Source organism: Arachis hypogaea, chromosome 14 (genome assembly GCF_003086295.3).
Source record: "Arachis hypogaea cultivar Tifrunner chromosome 14, arahy.Tifrunner.gnm2.J5K5, whole genome shotgun sequence".
Classification (NCBI taxonomy): Eukaryota; Viridiplantae; Streptophyta; class Magnoliopsida; order Fabales; family Fabaceae; genus Arachis; species Arachis hypogaea.
The window spans coordinates 21575657-21598300 of NC_092049.1; the positions used below are offsets into that span (position 1 = coordinate 21575657).

At 38.2% G+C, this 22644-nt stretch overlaps 1 protein-coding gene across 1 annotated transcript; it reads right to left on the reverse strand.

Moving 5' to 3' along the window:
- Nucleotides 1–641: 641 nt before the first annotated feature.
- Nucleotides 642–20000, reverse strand: LOC140178532 (uncharacterized). Its single transcript, XM_072215708.1, has 6 exons — nucleotides 19523–20000; nucleotides 3706–3876; nucleotides 2231–3612; nucleotides 1884–1940; nucleotides 1236–1793; nucleotides 642–1064 (listed from the first exon to the last, which is right to left on the reverse strand). Exons 1-6 carry the CDS (start codon nucleotides 19998–20000, stop codon nucleotides 642–644), a joined length of 3069 nt encoding a protein of 1022 aa, XP_072071809.1.
- Nucleotides 20001–22644: the final 2644 nt, after the last annotated feature.

Here is a 22644-nt window from a genome sequence, read left to right on the forward strand (position 1 = left end):
GTTAGATTTTTCCACATTAACCTTCATCCCAGAGGCTCTGCAGAAATTTTCCAAAGCTACCATTACAGTTTGAACTTGCTGTTTTTCAGCTTTACAGAAAAGAAGCAAATCATCGGCAAATATCAAATTAGAAATTCTTGGACCCCTCTAGAAACCGCAACCGGCTTCCACAAGCCCTTATCAACTTGCTGATTAATAGAACAGGACAATCTCTCCATACACAACACAAACAGATACGGTGATATAGGATCTCCTTGTCTAAGACCCCTGCTCGGAGTAAAGCTATTTAATTTATCCCCATTCCAGAGGATAGATAGTGAGGAAGCAGTGACACAACGCATAATCAGATTGACTGTCGGAGGAGGAAAGCCAAAACTCACCAGGGTTTGTTTCAGAAATCCCCAATCCACTCTATCGTACACTTTCTCCAAATCAATCTTAAAGGCCAGGGTGCCTTTCTTTGACTTTGTCTTCTTCATGAAATGGAGAACCTCTTGTGCTACAATGATGTTGTCTGAGGTTCCTCTCCCCGGGATAAACCCTCCTTGAAGGGGCCCAATAATCTCTTTGAGATGGGGACGAAGTCTATTGACCAGGACCTTCGTTATAACTTTGTAAACCACATTACAGAGACTAATTGGTCAGAAATCCTTCATGAAAACCGGGTTTTCTACCTTCGGAATAAGAACCACAAGAGTTTCCATCATCCTTGGATCCATATCCAAACCAGAGAACGCATGACGAACTATAGTCCAAACATCAAAACCAACAATCTTCCAATATTCTTTAAAGAAGAAAGCCTGAAACCCATCAGGGTCCGGCAACTTAAAAGAATGCATACTGAAAACAGCCAACTTAACTTCTTCCAGAGTAACTGGCACTGTGAGGCTACAACAGGCTTCATCATTCAGGGAAGGCAGCGGCATATCACCAAGACAACCTAAGTCTACATCCTCCGGCTGGCAGAATAGGCGTTTATAGAAGGATTCATCTTCCCTTCTAAGGACATCCGAGTCCGTTTCCCACACCCCATCTTGAAGAAAGAGACCGTGAATCTTATTATGCTTTCTCCGCACAAGAGTCTGGACATGAAAGAACTTGGTATTTCTATCCCCAAAATTTACCCACTGCTCTCTAGATTTTTGAAACCATAGAAGTTCCTCCTGCACAAGCATGTTATTAAATTCCTCAATCAGCTATTTTTATTTTTGCCGCATAGACAAATCTTCCATTACTTCAAGTCGCTTCTGAAGGAAATTAATCTGTCTCTCCAATTTGCATTTCCTAACGAAAATGCTGCCGAACACTTTAGAATTAAACTCCAAAGAGTTCTTCTGCACTTCTGAAAGCTTGCCATGCATCTCTCTGTAGCCAACCTGCCATGACTGGTTCACAATATCTCTGTACCCCGGATGAGTTGCCCAAGCTGCAATAAACCGAAAAGGTCTATTCTTTTTCGGTTGGGGACGACCTGTACAGCGTACTAGGATAGGACAATGATCAGACTGAAGCCTATTTAAAATTTCTGCGTAAGCCTCTGGAAAGAGAGATAGCCAGCCACTATTGATACAAACCCAGTCAAGTTTTTTCGCCACCTCAACACCATTTTTAGCCCTTCTATACCAAGAAAACTGTCTTCCAATAGTCTTCAAGTCAAACAGATTACTATCCCCTAGAGAGGCAGCAAGCCGATCTGCATGACGACTCGAGAAGAGGCAACCCTTAGATTCATGAGAGAATAGTACTTCATTAAAATCACCAAGAATAATCCATGGCCCGCAGAAAGACGAAGACTGAGTAACAAGATAATCCCATAGCAGAACTCTGGTATTAAATTGAGGACTACCATAGATACCACTACACTTTCAAATCACATTATTTACTTGAACCTCAATTGTAACACACTGATCAAAAGCATCAACCCATTTGCAGTGAACACCCTGTATTGCAGAAAGGAACCAGATACCCCCTTATGTCCTGACGCCTCCACTATACCAATAGGGTGATAACCAAGTCTTTCCCAGAACAGTTTCAAGTGTTGAAAAGGACAGTGAGTTTCAACCACAATAAAAATTACAGGTTTAAATTTCCAAACCAGCTCTTTACAATTCACCCAGGCTAACTTATTAGAAGCACCCCTAATATTCCAAGCTATTATATTTAAACTATCCATAATATAAAATATAAAAATATAAAACAAGGAAATTAAAGTGCTTCACCAACCTCAAACCGAGGCTTGCCCAGCGGAAGTGACTCCCGTGACCTTCAGGTTTGCCAGATCTCCATGGAATATCTCCTTAATCCCGCCTACCGACGTAGTAACAGCCGACAATGCGCCTTCCTTCTCCAATGGAACCGCCACGGTAACACCCTCCTTCACAGTTGCAGGAAGACATGACGATGCTTCCACCACCGTGCCTCTATTCTTCTCAACTGGCGAGCTCTGTAGGGACCCCGGCCTTGGTCGTTTCCGGAGAGAGGACCCGCAAGGCACTGGGGTGTGTCGGGTTGAGGAGATCGACGTCTCACCAACACGGGAAGCGCTGTGTCCGACCTTGACTCGTGACCCGACCCTAGCGCGATAGGAGCTGGATCCATTTGTGTGAGAGAAGTGAATGGTGGGCCTGATTACTCTACCTGAATCGGTTCTGGATTGAATGCCTCTTTGGACCTTGTTAGATTGCTTCTGACCCAGCTTGGTTTTACATTTCCTCACAACTTGCTCCCAGCCTGGTTCATCATGAATGCAAGCCTCCTCAACATTATTTCCTTCCAAATTATTAGCCTCCAAATCCTCTTGCAAATTCGATTCAGGATTCTCGCCAGTAACGCCACCTACCACATTAGGTTCTACTTCATTTGAATTGTGAATTTTGGTCTCAGGATGTGGCACTGCCTTTGTACCGTCCCGTGGCTTGGTGGCATCGGAATCAGCACTCTTTCCTTCCCTAGAGTCTCTACCCAAGCACTGTGCGATATCGTGACCATAACGTGCACAAGAGTTACAAATTAAATTTAAGCTTTCATACTCCACTACATGAGTTACGCCTTCCACAATGATATGCTTGATCACTGGCAGTCCTAAATTTATTTGAACACATACTCGGGCATATCGTCCTCTCTCAGCCAACTTAGTGGCTAAGTCCACTTTGATGGGAACTCCTATTGCAGAAGCAATACGCATCATGGCCTGTTCCTGATAGCACCAGACTGGGAGCCCCGAAATCCGAACCCATACAAGCGTAGACCCGAAGGATTGCTCACATGGCCGAAAATCTATATCCCATGGTTTTACAGCAACAAAGTGCCCCTCAATCAACCACGGGCCACCAAGCATGACCTTCTCACGATCTTCACATGCATCGAATTTTACCATGAAGTACCCAAATCCCACATCAAGCAGATCAAAGCCACCTTTGATGCGCCAAACCATTCGAAGCTTGTGTGAAAGAGCTGTGTAACTATAATTTTTATCAAGAACCTTGACCACCAAAGCTTCTCGATAAGGCTCTGCCAAACAAAGCTTGGCTTCTTCAGTGAAGTTTACACATGGAGGTTGGGAATCGCCCTGCTTGCCCACCACCATGGCTATACTATCCCCAGATAGAGATCCTGCAAGTGCAAACGCCTTCAATTTCTCTGGACCAATGACTTTATCTCTAAAGGAGATCTTTGTAGGATTTGAAAAACCCTATCGTGAAAAACCCTCCTTGACACCGGATGCACTCCCACCCACACTCTCCCCCTTATCTCTTCCGACGGTATGACCGCCATCCTCACTGTGTTTCGCCCTCAAACATTCGTTTCCGCTCTCTCCTTCTCTCATTCTCTTTGAGTACGGAGTACGTACTCTTTCTCTGCTAGGGTTTCTTGTTTCTTCAAAATAAAAGTTAAAAAAAAAGGTACGGTATAAAGGGGAGGGGGGAATGTAAACTAAAAGGAACAGAGAAAAAAATAACGTAAACGAAAGGGAAAATAAAAAAAATAACGTAAAGAAAAGAAAAAAATAACGTAAGAAAAAAATGCAAAATAAAAATTAATAATAATAGAAAAAAATATATATATAAAAAATTATCTAATCTAAGCAATCAAACAACGAATAGTTGTTAATCACTGTCGATCCCCGACAACGGCGCCAAAAACTTGGTGCGGTATTTTACAACCCACAAACTTACCGGCAAGTGCACCGAGTCGTACCAAGTAATACCTTACGTGAGTAAGGGTCGATCCCATGAGGATTGATGGATTAAGCAACAATAGCGTTTGATAGGATTAGTTAGACAGACAGAAAATAGTGTTTGGAAGTTCAAAAGCATTAAACAGTAAATTTAGAATATTAAAGATAGGCAGATAAATAAGTTGGGAATAAAATGTTGAGAAAGCAGTTAAGGTTTTAGAGTTATCTATTTTCCGGATTGACTTTTTTTATTAACTATTTTAATCATGCAAGATTTAATTCATGGCAAATTATTTGTGACTAGACCCTAATTCCTTAGACCTTCCTAGTCTCCTCTAAAATTCATCAACTGCCAATTCCTTGGTCAATTAATTCCAATTAGAGGGTGATGATTAAATTCCAGTTTATATGCCATAAGAATCCTAATTGTCCAAAAATAAAGGAATTATATGTCACGTATCCCGTTAAATACAAACAATTAGAAATTCAGGATAATATGTTTTCAAGCTATTGTTCAAGTAAAGAGCTTTTTCAAGTTATACAAGAACTCAAATAGAACATGGGTCATACTTCCGTTCCACCCAAATTCATAAAATAAAGAACGAAAATAATTATTGAAATATAAATCAAAACATGAATTAAAATAGAAAAATAATATTATCAATCCATACAATAGACAGAGCTCCTAACCTTAACAATGGAGGATTAGTTGCTCATGGAATATGGAATATAAATTTGTATGGAATAATGTTGTGGAATGTTGTGTTGGAACCACCCTGTTGGGATCCCTTTTATAACTAATCCTAATAATTTAAAAATCAAATTTCTAAAATTAAAATTAAAATAATAACTTTTCTTAAAATAAGATTTGAATTTAAATTCGAATTAATTAACAAGTCTTCAACTGATAGGTGGGGACCACTTGATTTGTCCATTCTGCAGCTTCTAATCTGTGTTTTTTGGGCTGAAAACTGAGTTAAAATAGTCCAGAAATTGCCCCAAGCGTTTTCTGTCAATTCTGCAGATCGTTCATGTGACGCGTCCGCGTCGTCCACGCGTTCGCATCATTTGTGTAGATTCCAGTCCACGCGTTCGCGTCAGGCACGCGATCGCGTCATTGCAATTTCCTCCATTCCGCGCGGTTGCATGAGCCATGCTTCCGCGTCGGTATTCGCTGGTCATCTCCTTGGTTTCTTCTCTTTCTCTGCAGAAACTTCATCAAATCCATCCGAATGCTACCTAAAATGAATAAAATTGCACAAAACTCAAAATAGCATCCATAGTGGCTAAAATATAATTAATTCTTAATTAAACTCAACAAGTTAGATGCAAATTCACTAGGAAAAGATAGGAAAGATGCTCACGCATCACAACACCAAACTTAAACTGTTGCTTGTCCTCAAGCAACCAAAAACTAATATAAGCTTAGGATGTGAATTTGCATGAGAATGAGAGTTCGATTAAGCTCATGTCTCTTCTTATAGTGGGGCTTACAACTACAATCCTGAATAGTTTTGGCATCTCACTTTATCCTTTGAAGTTCAGAATGATTGGCATCCATAGGAACTCAGAATTCAGATAGTGTTATTGATTCTCCTAGTTCAGTATGTTGATTCTTGAACACAGCTAATTTATGAGTCTTGGCTGTGACCCTAAGCATTTTGTTTTCTAGTATTACCATCAGATATGTAAATGCCACAGACACATAACTGGGTGAACCTTTTCAGATTGTGACTCAGCTTTGCTAGAGTCCCTAGTTAGAGGTGCCCAGAGTTCTTAAGCACACTCTTTTTGCTTTGGATCACGACTTTAACCGCTCAGTCTCAAGCTTTTCACTTGACACCTTCACGCCACAAGCACATGGTTAGAGACAACTTGATTTAGCCGCTTAGGCCAGGATTTTATTCCTTAGGGCCCTCTTATCCATTAATGCTCAAAGCCTTGGATCCTTTTTACCCTTGCCTTTTAGTTTAAAGGGTTATTGGTTTTTTCTGCTTGCTTTATTTTATTTTATTTTATTTATTTTTTCTTTTTTTTTCCACAAGCTTTGTGTTTTTCACTACTTTTTCTTGCTTCAAGAATCAATTTTATGGTTTTTCAGATTATCAATAATATTTCTCTTTTTCATCATTCTTTCAAGAGCCAACAATTTTAACATTCATAAACTTTACTATAAAAAATATGCACTGTTCAAGCATTCATTCAGAATCACAGAAAATACCACCACATCTAAGTAAGTGAGACTACTCTAAAAATTAAATTCAAATTCTCGTACACTACATCTGTTCTTCTTCTTTTTTTCAAGCTTAGTGGGCAATACATGAAACATCTTTCAGAATTAAAGCACTTAACAGAAAAATTAAACTATAACCTATGAATCTACTAATAAAGGATCATGCAGCAAACAAAGCAAACTAGCAGAAAACCGGAACATATATAATAAAAACGGGAAGGAAAAAAATGAAAAGAGCTCAACCACCTTAGTTATCTGAGCGGTCATTTTATTCTTCAGGTTGTGCTCCTTTATGAAGATGATTCGCCTCCCTTTTGGTGCCATAGGAATAAACAGAAAACCCTTAAGCGAAGCGTCAACACCAAACTTAAAGGTTTGCTTGTCCTCAAGCAAAGAAGAACTGAAAATAGAAAGAGACGAATATTATTATAAAAGAAAAAGGAAAGGATAAAAGAACAAGAGAGAATAGGGATTGGGAGAGAGAGAGAGAGAAAGAAAACTGGGCGGCGCAAATGACGCGTTTGCATACAGCACGCGTACGCGTGGGTCGCGATTTTTTCATAATGACGCTTAATATACTTGGTACCTTTTTTTTATAGAAGATTTATAAAGGATTTTTCTAACATTGCTAAACCATTGAGCAACATGTTGGTTGTTGATGTTCCTTTTGTCTTTGATTCCGATTGTCTGCATGCTTTTGAAACTCTGAAAGTAAACCTTACCTCTGCTCTCATTATAGCTCCCCCTAACTGGGATTTACCATTTGAATTAATGTGTGATGCTAGTGATTTTGCTATAGGAGCTGTTTTAGGACAGAGGCATGGTAAGCTTGTACATGTCATTTATTATGCCAGTCGTGTGTTAAATGATGCTCAAAAGAATTACACAACTATAGAAAAGGAATTATTAGCTGTTGTGTATGCTGTTGATAAGTTTAGGTCCTATTTACTTGGTTCTAAGGTTATTGTTTATACTGACCATGCTGCTTTGAAGTACCTTCTAACCAAGCAGGATTCTAATCCAAGATTAATCATATGGGTGTTGCTCCTTCAGGAGTTTGATATTGAGATAAAAGACGGGAAAGGGTCAGAAAATCAAGTAACTGACCATCTCTCCAGAATTGAGCCTGAAGCAGGAGTGCAACCACCCACAGCTGTAACTGAGACATTTCTGGATGAGCAATTGTTCTCATTCAGCAGGCTCCATGGTTTGCAGACATTGCAAATTATAAGGCCATGAATTTTATTCCAAGGGAGTACAGTAGGCAACAAGTGAAGAAGCTATTGACTGATGCAAAGTACTACATTTGGGAGGAACCATACCTTTTTAAAAGGTGTTCAGATGGAATTATCCGGAGGTGTGTCCCAGATGAAGAAAAATAGCAGATTCTTTGGCACTGTCATGGTTCTGAGTATGGAGGCCACTTTGGTGGTGAAAAGACAGCTACAAAGGTCCTTCAGAGCGGGTTTTACTGGCCGACTCTCTTCAGAGACTCAAGAGCATTTGTAAAGCACTATGACAGATGTGAAAAAGCCATGAATCTCCCTGCCAACCATGAAATGCCACAGCAGGGGATTCTTGAGGTTGAGTTGTTTGATGTGTGGGGTATTGATTTCATGGGACCTTTCCCACCCTCACATTCAAACAACTATATTCTAGTGGCAGCCGACTATGTGTCCAAGTGGGTGGAAGCTGTGGCTTTACCCACCAATGATGCCAAGGTGGTAATGAGCTTTCTTCAGAGGTATATCTTTAGCCGGTTTGGCGTCCCAAGGACACTCATTAGTGATGGAAGAAGTCACTTCTGTAACAGACAGCTGGACTCTCTTCTGCATAGATATGGAGTCCGTCATAAAGTGGCAACCCCCTATCACCCTCAGACAAGCGGACAGGTTGAAGTTTCCAACAGGGAACTTAAGAAGATTCTAGAGAAGACCCTCAGTGTTTCAAGAAAGGACTGGTCAAGGAAGCTTGATGATGCTCTCTGGGCATACCGAACAGCGTACAAGACTCCAATTGGCATGTTCCCATATCAGTTGGTCTATGGCAAGGCCTGTCACTTGCTAGTTGAGCTGGAACACAAGGCTTACTGGGCAATCAGATATCTGAATCTTGATCCAGAAGCTGCAGGAATTAAGCGGATGCTTCAGTTAAATGAGCTTGATGAATTCAGATATTCAGCCTATGAGAATGCCAAGCTCTATAAGGAGAGAACCAAGCTACTGCATGACAAAAAGATTGCCATCAGAGTCTTTGAGCCAGGGCAGAGAGTGCTTCTATATAACTTAAGGCTAAAATTTTTTCTCGGGAAGCTGAAATCCCGGTGGTCAGGACCGTTTGTGGTTACCAGAGCCTCACCATATAGTCATGTGGAAATACAGGAAGAAAATTATGACAGGAAGTTTACAGTGAATGGCCAGAGGCTGAAGCAGTACCTTGGAGGCGAGATCGATCGCCAGAGGTCCACTCATCTGCTGAACTAGCAGAACTGGCCGTCAAGCTAGTGACAATAAAGAAGTGCTTGTCGGGAGGCAACCCGATAATTTCGTATCCTTAGTTATTTTTCGTAGTAGTAGTTTTCTTACTTATTTAATTTTTATTAAGTTTTTACTAATTTTCTGATCATGCAGCTATGTTATTCCAGGAACCGAACACCTCAAGCTATATTTCAAAAAAAAAAAAAAAGCACCCGACGCGCAAGCGTCGCTGACGCGTACGCGTCATCTAGGGGTGCGAGAAAAATAAAAAGTTACAGAGAGTTACGCGGGAGTGGCGCCAGCATGAAGCCTTTCGCATGAACAAGCCCACGCGGACGCGTACCCCACGCGTGCGCGTCACTCGTGATTTTGGCACTTCACGCGTCTGTGTCACCCACGCGGATGCGTGACCCGAAAAATTGACGTAAAAGGTGTCTGGACAGAGAGTTATGCTGGTTTGGGGCTGGAAGTATGCTACAAGCACAAAATTGCCCACACGAACGCATGACCGACGCGTCCGCGTCATTTGCATAAATAGCCATCCACGCGTGCGCGTGCATGACGCGAACGTGTCGTATGAAAATTTGGCTCCCAAGCCATGCGAACAGAAAGTCACGCGGGCGCGTGGCTGGCTTCGCGCGAATCGCACAAAATCCAGGGCACGCGGATGCGTGCCTGACGCTAATGCATCATTATGAAGAATGCGCGACGTATGCGATGGCGTGCTGTACGCGAACGCGTCGTTTGCGCCGCCCAGTTTTTTTTTTCTCTCTCTCTCTCCCAATCCCTATTCTCTCTTGTTATTTTATTCTTTCCTTTTTCTTTCATAATAATATTTGTCTCTTTCTATTTTCAGTTCTTCTTTGCTTGAGGACAAGCAAACCTTTAAGTTTGGTGTTGACGCTTCGCTTAAGGGTTTTCTGTTTATTCCTATGGCACCAAAAGGGAGGCGAATTATCTTCACAAAGGAGCACAACCTGAAGAATAAAATGACCGCTTAGATAACTAAGGTGGTTGAGTTCCTTTAATTTTTTTCCTTCCCACTTTTATTATGTATGTTCCGGTTTTCTGCTAGTTTGCTTTGTTTGCTGCATGATCCTTTATTAGTAGATTCATAGGTTATAGTTTAATTTTTCTGTTAAGTACTTTAATTCTGAAAGATGTCTCATGTATTACCCACTAAGCTTGAAATCAAAAAGAAAGAAGAACAGATGTAGTGCATGAGAATTTGAATTTAATTTTTAGAGTAGTCTCATTTACTTAGATGTAGTAGTATTTTCTGTGATTCTGAATGAATGCTTGAACAGTGCATATTTTTTATAGCGAAGTTTATGAATGTAAAATTGTTGGCTCTTAAAAGAATGATGAAAAAAGAGAAATGCTATTGATAATCTGAAAAATCAAAAAATTGATTCTTGAAGCAACAAAAAGCAGTGAAAAACACAAAGCTTGCGAAAAAAATAAAATAAAATAAAGAAAAAGAAAAAAAAGCAAGCAAAAAGCCAATAACCCTTTAAACTAAAAGGCAAAGGGTAAAAAGGATCCAAGGCTTTGAGCATTAATGGATAGGAGGGCCCAAAGGAATAAAATCCTGGCCTAAGCGGCTAAATCAAGCTGTCCCTAACCATGTGCTTGTGGCGTGAAGGTGTCAAGTGAAAAGCTTGAGACTGAGCGGTTAAAGTCGTGATCCAAAGCAAAAAGAGTGTGCTTAAGAACTCTGGGCGCCTCTAACTGGGGACTCCAGCAAAGCTGAGTCACAATCTGAAAAGGTTCACCCAGTTATGTGTCTGTGGCATTTACGTATCCGGTGGTAATACTAGAAAACAAAATACTTAGGGTCATGACCAAGACTCATAAAGTAGCTGTATTCAAGAATCAACATACTGAACTAGGAGAATCAATAACACTATCTGGATTCTGAGTTCCTATGGATGCCAATCATTCTGAACTTCAAAGAATAAAGTGAGATGCCAAAACTATTCAGGATTGCAGTTGTAAATCCCACTATAAGAAGAGACATGAGCTTAATCGAACTCTCATTCTCATGCAAATTCACATCCTAAGCTTATATTAGTTTTTGGTTGCTTGAGGACAAGCAATAGTTTAAGTTTGGTGTTGTGATGCGTGAGCATCTTTCCTATCTTTTCTTAGTGAATTTGCATCTAACTTGTTGAGTTTAATTAAGAATTAATTATATTTTAGCCACTATGGATGCTATTTTGAGTTTTGTGCAATTTTATTCATTTTAGGTAGCATTCGGATGGATTTGATGAAGTTTCTACAAAGAAAGAGAAGAAACCAAGGAGATGACCAGCGAATACCGACGCGGACGCATGGCTCACGCGACCGCGCGGAATGGAGGAAATCGCAATGACGCGATCGCGTGCCTGACGCGAACGCGTGGACTGGAATCTGCACAAATGACGCGAACGCGTGACCGACGCGTCCGCGTGACTCGCGAAAAAGGACCATCGATGCGTACGCGTGACATGCGCCATGTGCAGAAAACGTAGAAAAATACTGGGGGTGATTTCTGGGCTGTTTTGACCCAGTTCTTAGCCCAGAAATCACAGATTAGAAGCTGTAGAAGGGACAAATCAAGTGGTCCCCACCCATCAGCTGAAGACTTGTTAATTAATTCGAATTTAAATTCAAATCTTATTTTAGGAAAAGATATTATTTTAATTTTAATTTTAATTTTAGAAATTTGATTTTTAAATTATTAGAATTAGTTATAAAAGGGATCCCAATAGGGTGGTTCAAGAAGAACATTTTATTCCACAACATTATTCTATACAAATTTATATTCCATATTCCATGAGCAACTAATCCTCCATTGTTAAGGTTAGGAGCTCTGTCTATTGTATGGATTGATAATATTATTTTTCTATTTTAATTCATGTTTTGATTTATATTTCAATAATTGTTTTTGTTCTTTATTTTATGAATTTGGGTGGAATGGAAGTATGACCCATGTTCTATTTGAGTTCTTGTATAACTTGGAAAAGCTCTTTACTTGAACAATAGCTTGAAAATATATTATCCTGAATTTCTAATTGTTTGTATTTAACGGGATACGTGACATATAATCTCTTTATTTTTGGACAATTAGGATTCTTGTGGCATATAAACTGGAATTTAATCATCACCCTCTAATTGGAATTAATTGACCAAGGAATTGGCAGTTGATGAATTTTAGAGGAGACTAGGAAGGTCTAAGGAATTAGGGTCTAGTCACAAATAGTTTGCCATGAATTAAATCTTGCATGATTAAAATAGTTAATAAAAAAAGTCAATCCGGAAAATAGATAACTCTAAAACCTTAACTGCTTTCTCAACATTTTATTCCCAACTTATTTATCTGCCTATCTTTAATATTCTAAATTTACTGTTTAATGCTTTTGAACTTCCAAACACTATTTTCTGTCTGTCTAACTAATCCTATCAAACGCTATTGCTGCTTAATCCATCAATCCTCGTGGGATCGACCCTTACTCACGTAAGGTATTACTTGGTACAACCCGGTGCACTTGCCAGTAAGTTAGTGGGTTACAAATACCGCACCAAGTTTTTTGTGATGCGTGAGCATCTTTCCTATCTTTTTCTAGTGAATTTGCATCTAACTTATTGAGTTTAATTAAGAATTAATTATATTTTACCCACTATGGATGCTATTTTGAGTTTTGTGCAATTTTATTCATTTTTGGTAGCATTCGGATGGATTTCTGAGATAATAGAATATTCTGATAAAAAAATGAAAATTCTAAAAGTAAAGATAGAAAACCTAATCTAAAACATCTCAATATTTTCTAAATTTCAAAAATATCTTTATCATTTTTTCAGACTTAAAAACTCTAAATCTTTTGCTGTATTTTCGTTGAGCTTTGCTGCTGGGTTTCTACTAAAAACCCTCACCCTCACCCTCCCTAGCTCTCCCTGTGTTTTGCCCTCCCTCTCTTATCCCCGCTCTCACCTCCCGCTCTCTCATCCTCACTATCACCCTCTTCGCAGATCTGATTAGAACCAACGGAAAAAAGAAGATTTATGGAAAGTGCATGCAAGCGGTAGACCAGCGGCGGTGAGTATGAAGCCGGCAGTGGTTCAATGACGAAGAGGGAGGAACAGCCGTCGTGAAGGCGGCTGGGTGCCTCTCTCTCTCTCTCTCTCTCTCTCTCTCTCTCTCTCTCTCTCTCTCTCTCTCTCTCTCCGCTTGCTATTGCCACACACACCAGCCATCTTGCACACCTTCATCTCCACCTTCCCCTTATCGACAACGCCGTTTCTGGCTGTGCGTTGTGCGCCATTGTCGCGTTGGGTGATTCTGCCGTTGTGGACGTCGTCGTCTTCCTCAGCTGATTTTATTCCCCACCACGTATGATTGCCGGCATTCAGAGCTCATTTCTGCATTCAGTTAGGTGGTTCCTAAATCAGAATATAGAATTATTGTTGACTTGTGATTTGAATTTGTCGTGGTTCTAGAATTTGAAATTTGTATAATTAAATTGTTAATTCTGGATCAGGAATTGTTAACTGTAATTTTGTTGTTGATTTTTTTTGGATATAAATCTGTTGTTGTCGACAAGTTGCTCCCTTCCCATACGTTGTTGATGTTTGTTGCTCACTTCAGATTCGGCTTCCGGTCTACTTCGTTTTGCTTTTATTTTTGCTTCCGTTTCATTCTACTTTTGCTTCATTTTGCTGTTCTGCTTCATTCTGCTTCTACTTTTGCTTAATTTGATTGTGCTAAAAAAGTTTGATTATGAATTCTGATTGTGTGTTTTATTTGTAATTATTTTGCTTGTAATTAATTGATTATGTTATGGCAAAAATTCTACTTTTGATCATGCTAGTTTTGGATTTGTGTTGATTATGACAAAAATTTTGCTACGGTAGAAAGAGAACTTGTTGATAGAGGGAGGATGGTGACGGACGAGGAGGGTGAGGAGATGGTGGACGAGGTGAGGGGAGTGGTGGAGGGTGGCGAGGGTAGAAATTATAAGCGTAGGATATGAGTAAATAAGTAAATTCACACTTTGGTAACATTTTTTAGGCATTTAACGTCAGTAGGGACTTAATTAAAAAAATTAAATGGTATCGGAACCCAATTGAAAAGAAAAAAAAGTATAGGGACCTAATTGAAAATTTAGTGAAACTACAGGGACCGACATAATAGTTAAACCAAAGGAGTTTCTCTACACCTAATGGAGCTTCACCTACAGTAAGAAAAATATATTAGAACATCAGAGATAAAGAGAAACCCCATATACAAGATGGCATGAAAAGAGCAAAACAATAGCAGTGTTATTCAGTATATTGCATATACAGCAACTTACAAACTTGCTTACACATTTCCACTTTGCAAACCAAGCAAAAATCATAGGAAAAAGCATATGGTAATAAATGCATTTTCTTAACATCAGAATTTATAGAATTATAGCCTAGGTTAAAAGGGAAACAAAACAACAACAACAACAACAAAGCTTTGTCCCATTAGGTGGGGTCGGCTACATAGATCATACGATGCCATTGAGCTCTATCATGTATCATGTCTACAGAAAGACCATTTACATGTAGATCTTGTTTGACCACCTCATGGATGGTCTTTCTAAGTATTTCTCTGCCTTTCACCCCTTGTCCATCTTCCATCTCATCCAGCCTCCTGACTGGGAGCTCTGCCGGTCTTCTTCTCACATGTCCAAACTATCTGAGACGTGATTTAACCATCTTTTCCACAATAAGTGCTACTTCAAATCTCTCACATCCATCTTAACATCTTCATCTCTACCACACTTAACTTATGTCTGTGCTCCCCTTTCGTCGCCCAACACTCTGTACCATAAAGCATAGCCGGTCTGATAGCAGTGCGATAGAATTTACCTTTACGTTTTAAAAGCACTTTTTGTCACATATAAAACGAGACGCACTTCGCCATTTGGACTAACCTACTTGGATTTTATGATTTACATCCTGTTTAATCTCTCCATTATCCTGAATGATGTACCCAAGATACTTAAAACTTTTAACTTTTGTAGGATATTTTCTCTAATCTTCACCTCTGTATTAGAATTTTTCCTTCGGTGGCCGAACTTACATTCCATATATTCTGTCTTGATACGGCTTATGCGCAGACCATATACTTCTAGAGCTTCTCTCTATAAATCCAACTTCTTATTTAGGTCTTCTCTTGACTTTCTCATAAGGACGATATCATCGGCAAAAGCATGCACCATGACACAAGGTCTTGGATATGCTCTGTGAGTACTTCCAACACTAATGTGAAAAGGTATGGACTTAAGGATGATTCCTGGTATAATCCTATACTAATAGAAAATTTCACTATCATACCACTTTGAGTCTTTACAATAGTTGTAACCCCATCATACATGTCTTTAATTGCACAAATATATGTGATCCTTATTCTCTTCCTTTCCAAAACCTTCCATAAGATCTCCCATGACATTCTATCGTACACTTTTTCCAAATCAATAAATACCATATGTAGATCCCTTTTATTACTATGATACCTTTCTATCATCCTTCTTAACAGGTATGTAGCTTCAGTGGTGGATCTGCCTAACATAAAACCAAATTGATTCTATATTACTTGTGTCTCTTGTCTCAGCCTCCGTTCTATCACCTTTTTCCATAATTTCATGGTATGGCTTACGAGCTTGATCTTTCTATGATTTTTGCAACTCTATATATCTCCCTTATTCTTGTAGATAGATACTAAGGTGCTCTTCTTTACTTATCTGACATCTTCTTTGACCTTAAAATCTCATTAAAAACCTTGGTAAACCAACTGATGCCTTTCTCTCCAAGGCCCTTCCAAACTTCAATCGGAATATTATTGGGTCCTACTGCCCTACCATTTTTTACCCGCCTTAGACCCTCTTGTATCTCGAAGTCTCGAATCCTTCGATAATAGTCAAAGTTTTGATCTTCTTCCCACGTGCATAACCGACCAAAGCTTGGAAGAGTCTTCTGCTATTCATTAAATAGCTCGTAGAAGTAGGTCTTCCACCTTTCATTGATCTTCTCATCTTGAGCCAAAATTTTCCATCTTTATCCTTTATGTACTTAACCTAATCTAAGTCTCTCATTCTTCTTTCATGGCTCTTTACGATTTTATATATATATATATATATATATATACATTTTTCTCTGTTGGTAATCAGTGGCTAAGAGAAGGGGGTTGAATCTTAGCCTCCCTTTTTTTGCAAAATATTACTTTTATTTTTTCAACAATACTTCAGAAAATATTTTTACTTTTGTCTCGTAACAAGATGAGAGATATTTTTTATTTTGTCTCTTGAGTACCAGAAACAGTAAAAAAACAGAAAAGAAGAGCATTTTGTCTCCTAACGAGCCAGAGCATCTTGATGGAAAATTCCAACATGATTATCCCACTTTTCAGACATATATGCCTTAACCCCTGTATCCTCATACCCCAAGGCAACACTTATAGTTTCAGTACTCAAGGTAAAATGTGTGTTTTTGACAAAAGAATGGATCTCGCATTCATTAAGAATCATATTTGCATAAAATTCGCGCACCAAGTTTGGGTAAACTGGTTTTCATATTTTGAAAATAGGAGACCATTTTAAATCATGAAAGTTTGATTTAAAGTCAATTTCTTTCTCAGATAAGGCTTCAAGATCAACAACAAAAGATGCACAGAGATTGCGATTTGCAAGAACTTGAGTGTGAAACTCATAAGTTGCACATGATATAAAACGGTAGGGATCAAAGTGAGAATGAGATTTACCATTTTTCTGTTTGAAGTCTAGAGAATCAAGGTTAGGGGGCTCCCTTGTGTCATGAAGAACAGAGCATTTTGGTCCTCGTGAGGGATGTTGAGAATGAGCTGAACGGCCAGTGGGATGAGGAGTGGACCAGCGAGGAAGAGAAGAACGGCGTGGAGGTGGTGACGGTGGGGCTTCCTCATCATGCATCGGTTCCTTACCCTTTGCTCTTTTATTATGGGAAGAGGTAGTCTCCTTACGAGTCGAAGAACTTTTTTAATGAATGACCTTCCTTGCCATAGATTTTGATGAATGGGATGAACGAGAAGAAGAAGAATGGAAATGTATATGTATGTGAGTGTGTGATTGTGGTTGCTTGGGGAGAGAAGGATTTTTGGAAGAAAAGTATGCTCCAATGCTTCTTCTATTGGCTATCTTCTTTCTCATTTTGAAGGAAAAATGGAAGAAGGAAAGATAGAGAGTAATAAAGAAGAGAAGTGGTGGAGAGAGATTAGGAGTGAATAATCGTCATTAATGCATAGTGAAAACTTTCTCTTTTAAAAACAAATGCAATTAATGAAATGGTTTTCAAAATAAATTGATTTAAAATTTAAAACCATGGTAACCGAAAAGATTTAGACATGAGGAACAATGAAAGGATATAACTGACATGACTAGGAATGGAATGAAGTGACTGCTCATGGAGATTTTAAAATAAAAAAAATTAAATAATAAAAAATTTATGATTTATAATAATGAGCCCATATCATATGAATAAGATTTGTCTTACATAGGCCTAAAAGGTGGTTAGTGCAAACTTTAGCCCATTTCTCCATTTTTTCAATCCAGAATTTTTTGGGCTTTGTACAAGCCTTCTTTTAAAGATTTTATCACTTGTCCAGTTTTGTCTCCCTGCTACCTACGAGACAAAATAACACAGAGAGCACAAAATCATCATTTAATCAATAGAATTAAAATCAATCATTCCTAGTTCAGTTCTCAACTTGCAAAATCTTTCTTAATACAATGGCTTAGTGAAAGTGTCAGTCAATTGCTTTTCAGATTTTACAAATTGAATATCAATAGTTTTCTTTTGCACATGTTCTCTAATAAAGTGATATGTCACTTCAATGTGCTTTGTTCTTGAGTGCAACACAGGATTTTTTGAAATATTTGACTAAATCTCCATTTTGGTCCCTGAAATTCACGTGATTATCCATTTTGGTCTTTGAAATTCAAAATTACCTATACTGGTCCTCCAGATTCAAGTCCCAGCACCAATGTGGTCCCTCGAATCCTTCTGGTGATGACTAAACAAATGGAATGCTGAGATGGCATCTTTTCTGCTACACTGGATGGTGAATAAATGACGTCGTTTACCCTTGGCATCCAAACAGGTCAAAAATGTCGTCGCTTTGTATATGAATGGAGAAGAAACGATGAAGACCCAAAATAAAGTATTCTTCTTCTCCTCTACCTCCACTATTCTTCATTTCTAACTTGTTTGGGCACTAAGGGTAAACGACATCGTTTACTCATCATCCAATGTAGTAGAGAGGGTGCTATATCAGCACTTCGTTTACCTAGTCATCACCGAAAAGAGTCGAGGGACCATATTGGTGCCTGAATTTAAATCCGGAGGACTAGTATAGGTCATTTTGAATTTCAAGGACCAAATTGAGTAATCGCGTGAATCTCAGGGACCAAAATGGGTATTTAGTCGAAATGTTTATTGCACTTATATTGTCACAAAATAAGGGAATACTATTAATTTTTAATTTGTAATCCTCTAGTTGAGTTTTGAGCCAAATTAATTGTGAGCAACAAGCAGATGTGGATATATATTCAGCTTCACCCGTGGATAGAGCAACAGTGGCTTGCTTTTTGCTTGACCACATATTTAGGGAGTTCCCAAGAAAACAACACTTCCTCGAAGTGCTTCTCCTATCCACACGATCTCCCGCATAATCTGTATCACAGTACCCAACTATACCAAACTCATTAGATTTAGGATACCACAAGCCAATATCACATGTGCCTTTTATATATCTAATGATTCTCTTAATGGCTGAAAGATGTGATTCCTTAGGGTGAGATTGAAATCTAGAACATACACCCACACTTTGAACTAAATCCGGCCTAGAGGATGTAAGATACATGAGTGATCCTATCATTCCTCTATACCTAGTTTCATCAACATCTTTGCCATTCTCATCCTTGTCAAGTTTAGTATTTGGATACATGGGAATATCCATGGGTTTGGAGTTTTCTAAACCAAATTTCTTTATTAATTCTTTGGCATATTTTCCTTGGTTAATAAAGATGCCACTAGGAGTTTGTTTGATTTGAAGTCGAAGAAAGAAACTTAATTCTCCCATCAAACTCATTTCAAACTCACTAGTCATTAGTTTTTCAAACTCTTCACACAAGGATTCATTTACCGATCCAAACACAATATCATCCATATAAACTTGAACAAGTAAAATATCATTATTAAATGCTTTTATGAATAAAGTAGTATTGGTATAGTACCCCTTTGAAATTCATTTTCCAATAAGAAGGCACTAAGCCTTTCATACCAAACTCTTGAAACTTGCCTAAGGCCATAAAGGGCCTTTGAAAGTTTAAAAACATTATTAGAAAAATCTTTATTTTCAAAACTAGGGGGTTGAGCTACAAATACTTCTCTGTCAATAAATTCATTTAAAAAGGAACATTTAACATCCATTTGGAACATTTTAAAACATTTGTGGGCAGCATAGGCAAGTAGTAACTGAATTGCTTGCATTCTTTCCTTCCTCTTGATCATAACCTTGGGCCACCAATCTAGCCTTGTTACGAACAACACTACCATCCTCACCCAATTTATTTTTGAAAATCCACTTAGTACCGGTTACCTTTTTACCATTCGTGTACAGTACAAATGTCCAAACCTCATTTTTCTCAAATTGGTTTAGCTCTTCTTCCATAGCCTTCACCCAAGAGAGATCTTCAAGAGCTTGTTTCACATTGAAAGGTTCTAATTGGGATAGGAAAGCAACGTTGTTAGCTTCCACTTGCTTCTTGCTTGAGGATCTAGTTGTCACACCTTGTGAAGGGTCTCCGATGATGAATTCATGAGGGTAATTTTTTAAGAACTTCCATTCACGTGGCTTTTGAGTTGAGGCTTCAGCTTGACCTTGACAAGGTTCTGATGAGTTCACTGTTTTGGATTCTCTGGCTTGGTCAGGAGACAAAATGAAAATGTCTCCTTTATTCTGAGAAACCGTTTCTGGACTGACGATTTTCACAGCTAGAACAGATTTGGGATTAGCTTGATTCACCTGAGGACTTGCTTCTGCTTCGCTTTCTGCATCATCATCTAGCATAGCACTGGGTATGGAGTTAGCATCACAAAAAAGATACATGTATGGACTCTTCAATGGTTCTACATTTTTTAAGGTAAACTCTATAAGTTTTGCTAGTGGTTGAATACCCAACAAACATACCTTCATATGATTTTGGATCAAATTTTCTAAGGTTTTTTCTTATTGTTAAGCACAAAACATTTGCATCCAAAAACATGAAAGTACTTAAAATTAGGGAAAGTTCCTTTCCATAGCTCATAGGGGGGTTTTCTTCAAACCTTTTTTAATGATGGTTCTATTTAGGATGTAGCATGCTGTGTTTACAGTTTTGGCCCATAAAAATTTTGGAACATCATTTTCACAAAGCATTGCACTAGTCATTTCTTGAACACTTCTATTTCTTCTTTCAACAATCCCATTTTGTTGAGGTGTTCTAGGACATGAAAAATTATGTACAATTCCAAATTCATCACAAAAGCTTTCAAAATATTGATTTTCAAATTCTTTTTCATGATCACTTCTTATGTGGCCAATTTTTAAATCCTTTTCATTTTAAATTTTTTTACAAAGAGAAGAAAAGGCATAGAAAATATCATTTTTATAAGCCAAGAAAAGAACCCATCCATATCTTGAATAATCATCAACCACCACCAAATCATAGTGTTTTCCTCCCAAACTTTGAGTTCTAGTGGGACCAAAAAGATGAATATGCAATATTTCTAATGGCCTTTTAGTAGAAATTCCATCTTCAAACTTAAAGAAGATTTTACTTGTTTGCCTTGTTGACAAGCTTCACAAGTAATATCTTTGTCAAAACTAATGTTTGAAATTCCTCTAACCAAATTTTTTTTTAACAAGCTTAAAAATTTGGTACATGCTAGCATGTCCCAATTTCTTATGCCAAAGCTATTTTTCGGATTCAATAGAGGTAAAGCATGTTACTTTTTGATCTTTTAAGTCCTCTAGAGTAAGTCCATACACATTATTACATCTTTTTGCCTCAAATAAAATATCACCCGATTTCTCACAAACAACCAAGCAATCCAATTTTCTAACAATAACCAAATATCAAAGATCACACAATTGGCTAATGCTCAGTAGGTTATGTTTCAATCCATCAACAAGTAAAACATCATTTATGAAGGAATAGAAGTTCTTACTAACTTTACATGTGGCCACTATTTTTCCTTTTTCATTATCACCGAAACTTATAAAGCCTCTATCATACTCATCAAGTTTGATGAAGAATGTAGACTTTCTGATCATATGCTTAGAGCATCTACTCTCCATATACCACATGTTGTCTTTTCTCTTGGATGCTAGGCAAACCTACAAAAAATACTCAAGTGACCTTAGGTATCCAAATCTTTTTGAATCCTTTAATGTTAAACCATCTTTGGTCAAGACAATTGTAGTTTCCTACAAGCTTCTACACTTTGTCTCCGATCATTCTCTCACTTATGAAACATTGAATTGAAAAATGCCCATTCTGATTGTATAGTCTACAAAATCTTTTAGGTTGCTGTTTTTTTAAATTTGTTGGGTTTTGAAATCTGATGTCATCCAAAGTGGATGGAATATTAGAAAAAGGGAATTTTTCAATAAATATTTCAGATTTTTTGTGAAAACTCAAACCAGCTTTATTATAGAGAGGTTTTTGTCTAGCTAAAAGTTGATTTAAAATTTCAGAACTTTGAACAAAGTTAGCTAGATCCTCATTTAGTTTTCTTACCTCTTTATGCAACCTTTCATTTTCCTCAAAGTAATTTAGACATGCAATTACAGAATGCTGTTTCTCACAACCCTTAATTTCAACCTTTAACCGCTTGTTTTCTTCAACAAGATCAACAGCGATTTCGGCTTCCCTTAATTTATCCTTGAGAAAACTATTTTCTGTATTTAGAATGGTATTTTGAGACTCAAGTTCATAATTTTCATTCAAGAAGCATCTAATTTTTTCAGTGAAATGATCGATCATAAGATGAAGATTTTCAATGGTAGGTTCAATGAAACGTACCTCATCTGTTTGATTGGTCATGAGACAAGTTTGAGATTTGCTGTCTGATTCTTCCTCATTCTCAGAGTCGTTCTCCAAGTCTTCCTAATATGCCATGAGTCCATTCTTCTTTTTCCTTTTCAGCTTGTCTTCTTTCTTCTGTTTTGAATAGTCAAACTTGTAACGTCCAACTTTTCTGCAGTTGTGGACCTTACTTAAATTCCTCTTTGGTTTCTTTGAACTGCCTCCTTTGTTTCGTTCCTTTTTCTTCATCATTCTCCTGAATTTCTTAGCAAACAAAACAAAATCATCGTTAGATAAATCATCACTGGATTCTTCCTGTCGTCGTCATTCCAATCAACCTCAGCCTTGGGAACAACCACACCATCAGCTCCTGTTGTGATCGGGACTTGTGGGCCCTCCAGAATTATTTTCCAGAGTCTGTAATCTACAGATTGAACAAAAATCTTCATTCTCTCCATCCAGTTGCTGTAGTTCTTTCCATTGAAAAACAGAAATCTGTTGCTTGATTGCCTTTCTGTCAGAGTATAGGCCACCACATTAGAACCACTGTTGTTCTCCATCAGGATCTTTTCTCTAAACTACAAAGTTTGATCTCTTTGAGACCAAGCTCTGATACCAATTGATGATAATTAGTGACTAAAAGAA